The sequence below is a fragment of the Gavialis gangeticus genome, unplaced genomic scaffold (assembly GCF_001723915.1).
Source record: "Gavialis gangeticus isolate Ggan-Ray unplaced genomic scaffold, GavGan_comp1, whole genome shotgun sequence".
Classification (NCBI taxonomy): Eukaryota; Metazoa; Chordata; order Crocodylia; family Gavialidae; genus Gavialis; species Gavialis gangeticus.
This window is the reverse complement of record NW_017728993.1, coordinates 6,577,665-6,585,150: the sequence shown is the minus strand read 5'-3', so window position 1 is coordinate 6,585,150 and position 7,486 is coordinate 6,577,665. Positions and strand designations below refer to the sequence as shown.

Below are 7,486 nucleotides of genomic sequence, written 5' to 3'. Positions count from 1 at the left end.
GCCTGCTCCCCCAGCCCCCCCCACATGGCTGCCCCGCCTGCCCCAGCTCCCAGTGCTTTAAAAAAAAGCCCCGGTGCTCACCGGGTGCTACCAGGTGGGGGGTGATCCCCACTGCCCCATGCTGCATGGGGGGGTCTGCACGAGCCCCCTCAGCCTTCCCCCTCCACCTGCTCCCCTGGCCTCCCTGGTTGCTAGGACTCTGGCCCTTTAAGAAAAAAAAAGCAGAGAAAAGCCCCGGGACTCACCGCACAGGGCTCATGCAGAGCTCCCCACACAGTGGGGGGCAGTGGGGATAACCCCCGACCCAGCAGCACCTGCTGAGCCAGGGCTTTTTTTCCCCCCAAGTGCTGGGAGCTGGGGCAGGCCATTGCTCAGCTGGGAGAGGGGCGAGGGATGGGCCTGGCCTGGCCTGGCCTGGCTGATTTGGAGATTTGGCTCCTGCCGAATCTCTGAATCGGATTCGGCCGAATCAAATCGGGACAGTGATTTGAATCATCAAATTGAATCGCTGTCCCCCGAATTGGCCAAATCCGAAGCAAATACTAGCCACTTTGCACAGGTCTAGTGGAGAGCAGATGTGGACTGTCACCTCAGACCTTCCCCATGCTGTCCCGCATTGCTCTTATTGCTTCCTGCTGCCATCAAAAGCCATCTATTTGAACAGGGAGTGGACAAGATTATGAAATGGACTACTCTTCCTCTTAATCCTTGCTTTTCCAAAAATAGCCACTGGGCAATGACCTTCCTTTATGTTGCCACTGATTTTAAGTGAGGAGATACTGAGGACTCATCATTGCTCCAGAAAATTAGGCTACTCCTTTGGTAGGCTTTTATTTTAGGGAGCGAAGTGCAGTGTGTCTGGAGATTTAGTGGTTGAGCTTTAACTACCTGTTTTGGAAAAAAAAGTCTTCTGCTCGCCCCAATTTCATGTATTTTTATGAAATGGGTTAGCACAAATACTTCACTTGAGCTGTGAACCTTTATGCTTTCTAGAAGGAAAAATCTGTTGCAGTCATTGAGGCAGGATAAATTACCTGGGGTTTGATGTGATGTTGGGCTGTGTTCAGCTTTTTTGGGGCGGAAAGGACAGCCCCATGCAGCAGCTACTGTGTACTGGTTCTAAAGCATCTGTGTGCACAGATGGATTGTGTGGAAGTTGTTGCACTTTGCATGTTTGCATGATCTGCCTTCAATCCCTGTCCTTGACTTTGGGCAGCTGCTTCCAGGTTGCAGAAAGGCCTGAAACACAGCCGACACATAAGTGTTGCTAGTGCAGGGGGCATAACTCCGCTCCACTGCCACTGTGTCTGCTTCTACTGGGTGCTGGCTCTGGCTAGGCTGCAGCCTTGTGCCCCACCATCAGCGCAGAAATCTTGCCACCACTACTCCCGCTGCTGGCCCGCACCCCACTGTCACCACAGAAATCTGGGGGGGGCATGTCCCCCATGCCTCCCCCATGCATCACCTATGTCCCCAAAGCCCATCTGCTGTCACCCCATAGCATAAACATTTGGTTTGTGGACAGAAGCAGTTCACGTAATGTACTAAGTTCTGGTGAACTGGAAAGATTGCACGGCAGTGATAAGCTTGCTTGCATGATGGTGGCTAAAATCACTACTGCCATTAAGGCTGTGAAGGAAAGACACAGAGTCCAGCAATACACATCACAAGCAAATCCTTAGAAAGATTCTGCAGTGCCAGGTAAACTAGGTTGCACCCTGTGCCAGGGCTGACCCTAAGAAACAATAACGTGCACGCAGATATGCTGGTGTAGTGTGGGCATGGCAATTCAGTGAAGTTTATTGGAGGCAGGAATTGTGTAGATGTCTTAAAAATTCTTCTTCATAACTTTCCTTCACTTTACCTATGCTTGGCTTTATCATTACAAATTGTAAAATTATTTTAACTGTATCCTCTAAATCAGGGCTGTCCAATTTTCTGGGTTGCTGGAGACTGCCTTAGCTGCATACCACCTTGGCTGCTCCTCTGCTCCCCCATCTGCCCCCTTCCACCGCTCCCTGACAGACTAACTTGCACTTAAGCTTCCAGTGAAGGAGATTTCACAAATTCTTTAGGTAATCTTCCAGTTGTTAAAAACTCTTGTAGTTACAAAGCTTTCCCAGATAACTAACCCACATTTTTCTTGTTGTATTGTATGTAAATGATGACTTGTCCCTTGTGGCTAAGTACAGACACTCAAAAAGCCTGAGGCTGAATGGATTCAATCTTCACAGATTAGTCTAAACTGCCTAGATTTAACGGATAAGCAAGTGAACAGACCTTCACTTTTGATTCCAGAAATGCCACCACATGCCTGCAGTGACCCAGGCCAGAAGCTGGGGAGGTAGGAAAATGTGAGAGCATGCCTCCCTGCTTGCCTGAAGCAGACAGTTTGGGCCAACGCTAACCTACTCAACCTGCAAGGAATGGGGTTTGCAGGGGAGGTGCAAAGCATCCTGGGATGCTGGGGGACCTGTGAGTTAACTTGAATCTGGAGGGGGTCTGGGACAGAAGTTCGATAAACTGACTTAACCTAAATAAGTTAAATCTGATACTACATCCATCCAGGTTCATCTTAAATTGGTTTTGGCCATTTTGAAAGCAGTTTATGTGCACTGATCTGTTGTGTTACAGATTTGAATCAGTTTCCAATTGCTTATAGTTCATAGTTTCATAGTTAGTAGGGTTGGAAGGGACCTGAGCAGATCATCAAGTCTGACCCCCTGCCATGGCAGGAAAGAGTACTGGGGTCAAATAACCCCAGCACGGTGATTGTCAAGCCTTGTCTCAAAGACCCCCAGGATAGGAGCCAGCACCACTTAGCTTGAAAGTTGGTTCCAGATCCTAGCTGCCCTGACAGTGAAGTAGCGCCTCCTGGTGTCTAATCTGAATTTACCCTCTGCCAGCTTGTGACTGTGTTATTTCTAGTCACTCCTGGTAGTGCTCAGGGGAACAGGGACTCCCCCAATGCCTGCTGGTCCCCTCTGACTGGTTTGTAACAGGCCACTTATACCAGTTTGTGTAATTTCCGTCCTTAGCCTGTGACACAGAGAACAGTTGATCAGTGTCCTTGGTGTAACGACCCTTTTTGTATTTGAAGTCTGTTATTATTAAATTCCCTCCCAATCCTCTCTTCTCCAAACTAAGCTATCCCAACCCTTCCAACATTTCCTCATTTGTCATATTTTCTAGACCTCTGATCATTTTTGTTGTTCTCTTTTGGACTCTCATCCAGTTTTCTACATCTTTTTTAATGGGCTCAGTACTCAAGATGAGGTTTTACCAGTTCTGAATAGAATAGAGACTTCATTTTGCATGATTTGGGATGACACTTGTTAATACAACCCACTTTGCTATTATTATTTTTTGTACAACTATTATATTTTTGAAAGCAAAATTATTTAAACTTTTCCCTCATTGAGGTTCTTCTCATCAGGAATGCTTCACTTTGTGAAGTAACTTAGTGAGAATTCTTCACAGCTAGTCATTCTTGGATGATTCAGAACGTGTCATAATGCAAACTTCAGAGTTTTCTGTCTCCACTTGATGATTCATTTAAAAGGAACAGGCAATTAAAATGTATTTGTGGGCTATGAGAAATGAGTGATTTATTGGACTAACGTTGAATAGAATATTCATAGGAAAAGTTCAGATTTTGAAAGTTTCACTTTTAAGTGACATAGCTATTCTATTGGGGCTCATATTTTGCAGAACTCTAGGACTGATTACAGTTTGCATATGATCAGAAAGCTAAAATGATAGTGCAGCATAGTATTTCTACTAAATTGCATAATTGCAATTTTGTGAGTAGACAAATGTCCAAACATACTCAAGTTCTAGATCATATGAAAATAATTTTGCTGTTTTGTGAAAAACAGATTTACATAATTGTCTGCATAATCACTGACTTTTCTTTCTTTTCAGAATACTAAAGACTACTTAGAAAGTGGCTTGAGCAAGTCTTATAGTACTTCTAGTCATTCTCTTGGCATAGACCTCTGGAGAGGAAGAAGATGTTGCTCAGGAAATTTGCAGTTACCACCATTGTCCCAAAGACAAAGTGAAAGAGCAAAGACACCTGACAGAGACATCATTTCTAGACCAACAACTTTGCCTTTGCTGACACCACCAAGTATTGCCATCACAAGTTACCATGACTGGTAGGTTGATTAAGCTTATTTAAAAAAAAAAACATGTTGCATGTATTGTGTGTGTGATGGGGTTTTGGTTTTTGCAAGTTGCCTATATTGATCTATGTTTATCTATATGCTTAAGATGCTTATAAATTATTATATAGTATTATCTCTGTGTTTAGAAAAAACTACTGAAAGTCATAGGTGGAAGCAATGGGATCTGTCTTTTTCTGAACCAGCTTAAGTATCTTTGTACCTGAACCTTAGTGAATGTGTCAAATAAAGGTCTTGTCTAAGGAAATTTAATTTTGTGTTTATATCTACCTGCATTTTTCTATCTTTGGTAGCTTATAATTCAGGTTTCCTCTCAATCTCATTTCATATTCCTCACTATGGTGTGGTGTAGAATCTAGTCACATAACAGGAAACTGAGAGGTATCCGTTCAGAAACAGGGAATGCCAATTACTAATGAATTCTTTTTAACTTTTATGACTGACAAAAACTCATTTGGGATAAGAGAGTTTTTTCTTACTGTGATTCTGTGGTAAGGTTGATGTAACAGGGTGACCTCCTCAGGTCTCTGCCAGCTGCCCGGCTCCTAGGGTAACCGTCTGTTTTGCTTTCCTGCCACGCCTTGTTGGAAAAATATGAGAGTTGTTACTAAGGCAGGAGGCTACCTGTTGCTCGCCCTGCTGACTAGGGCCTTAATATCGGCTCTGACCTCCCCTCCATGGGTCCCATGCCTTGCAGATGTTACTCTGTGTGCATTACTTCTCTGGCCTATGGCCGGAGCAAACTGGACACACAGTTGTAGTTCTACCCTACAGCCCCGGAGGGCCACTCACATGCTACCCCTCTCTCATAAGGGTCCAATTCACTTCACTGGCTCTCACCCAGCCTCTTTCATACTGTCCTCTCTTTCAGGGCCACACTCATGCCACCTGATCTCACCTGGCTTTGGGCTTATCTCTCCATGCCTTGGTCAGTCCTGGCATAATCTTTTTGGGTATCTCCTGCTACCCTCACCTGAGTGTTGACTGAGCAATTCTACAACTGCTGGCCTACTTCGCTCCTGATCCCTTGCTGAGCCACTATGTCCCGAGTGGGCCTCCTCAGTTGCCCTCTCTAGTCACCCCTCTCTCTCAGGGTCTCTCTAGTCATTGTCTCTCTCTCTCTCAGGGTCTCTGGGTCTCCCTGCCACTTGGGCACAGCCCTAGGTCCCTCCTCCAGCCTGAGCTCTGCCTCAGGGCTCCTTAACGAGCCTGGGCTTCCCCTGCTTGTTAGAACATCACCAGGGATGTGGGGCTGGGGTTATAAGGTGTCCCGAGTTGCCTTTCACTGGGGAGGTAACTGGTCTGGCATTTCCTGGGGGCTCCCATGCCACTAGAAGCCCCACCAGACTACCCTTCCCTGGCAGGGTACAGTTTTGTCTTACCCAGGATAAGGGGTCACCTCCACCCCATCGTCCCTTCCCTTACCACTTGATATTCCTGGAGCAGCCTCTTGGCTTGATGTTACCACCTTCTTCCTGCAGCAAACTGCAGCCCAGCTTATATCCCTGTGTCCAAAATGGCTGCCCTCATCAGGCACTTGGCTGCTGCCTGTCTTCTGCCCTTAAATTGGGAAGCACCAAAGGTGTCCCACCACAGTTGGGAATAAAGTGTAAGGATAACCTTGGACATCTGTGAAAAGTCAAGATTGTGGCCTCAAGTCCCAACTTCTATCTAATACTATTTGGTAAAGGAGGGATGACTTTGCAAGTATGTACAACAATCTCTAAAGACTTACTTGCATGAGCCAAGTGACATGAGTTCAGATTTGGGTTTTCTATTTTTATTTGTGTGTGTGTGTGTGTGTGTGTGTGTGTGTGTGTGTGTGTCCATTGAGGCTCAGTACTGTGGAATACCCTTTGATTTTCAGTGTTGCTAATTTTTAAAATCAGTGTAAAACAGCAAATTTTAGTGTTTGGTGAAAACTCTTACCACTTCATAGATGGTGTATTATTATAGCTGTCAGGAATAACAAAACTTGAGTCAAAGAGGGTTTGTAGCATCTAAGTCTTCATTTAAACCTCAAGGGGATTTTTCATGCAGATTGAATTCTTGTTTATTTATTTACTGAGTTTTAAATGAAACACATTTTTTTAATGAAAAATCATTAAACATACATATTGACTACACATATTTACCTGAACTTTGGTTATGTATGTCACAATCAATAAAGCTCTCCTGGCTAAACAGGGGAATCACAGTCCTCCTTAGAATGAAGAAAGAAGCATACAAACAATGGAAGCTGGGGACAGGCCCCAAAGAGAACTATACAACAAGAGCCTGCATTTGTAGGGAACAAACTAGAAAGGCTAAGGTGGTGACTGAATTTAGATTAGCAATGGGAATCAAGGACAACAAAAAGTCTTTCATTAGGGACATGGGGAACAAGAGGAAAGCAAATGGGAGTGTGGGGAGGACCAGCTGTCCTCAACAACTCAGGACAGCTGGTTACCGACACTCAGGAGAAAACTGAACTCCTGAATGACTACTTGGCCTTGGTGTTTCACTGAGTCACGGGGAAAATCGTGCCAGATAATGTACAGAATGAGCAGGGCAGAAATGACTGCCTCCCTACTGTTGATGTAGAACTGGTGTGTGTTCAATTAAAAAAACTTAGACATATATAAGTCAGCAGGATCAGATGAACTCCATTTGAGGATGCTGAAGGATCTGGCCAACATCATCACAGCCCCTGGCGAAACTGTTCCAAAACTTGTGGCACTCTGGAGAGGTACTTGAGGACTGGAATGTTATGCCCATCTTCATGAAGGGGAGGAGGGAGGACCCAGGTAACTATACACTAATTAGCCTAACTTCTACCCTAGGAAAAATCCTGGAAAAATTCATTAAGGAGTCTATGTGCAATAGGCTTTCAGAAGGTAGGATTCTGAATGAAAGCCAGCATGGCTTTGTCTAGGGCATGTCTTGTCTAGTCAACCTCATCTCCTTTTATGATCAGGTGACTCATCACCTGGATAAAGGAGAAGTGGTGGATATCATATACTTTGACTTCCAAAAAGGCTTTGATCTGGTATTCCATGATGTTCTCACGAGAAAATTGCAAGATAGTGGGCTTAACTGCAAGATGGTTAGATGGGTATGAAGCTGGATGTGGGGTAGGAGGAAAGGCTGAGGGACCTGGGTCTCTTCAGCCTGAAAAAGAGAAGGCTGAGAGGGGACTTGGTAGCAGTTTACCACTACATCAGGGGAATACATCAGGGGCTCAGTGAACAACTGTTCACCAGGGCACCCTTGGGGAGAACCAGGAGTAATGGCCACAAATTCCTGGAAGACCGTTTCAG

At 45.1% G+C, this 7,486-nt stretch overlaps 1 protein-coding gene across 1 annotated transcript in view; it reads left to right on the top strand.

Moving 5' to 3' along the window:
* The window catches only part of PDE4B (phosphodiesterase 4B), a 561,637-nt gene that overhangs the window by 17,228 nt on the left and 536,923 nt on the right, over positions 1 to 7,486 (top strand). Inside the window, exon 2 of the mRNA XM_019528432.1 lies at positions 3,925 to 4,160. Coding sequence (XP_019383977.1) covers positions 3,925 to 4,160 — 236 coding nt within the window. The remainder of the gene's footprint in view (positions 1 to 3,924; positions 4,161 to 7,486) is intronic.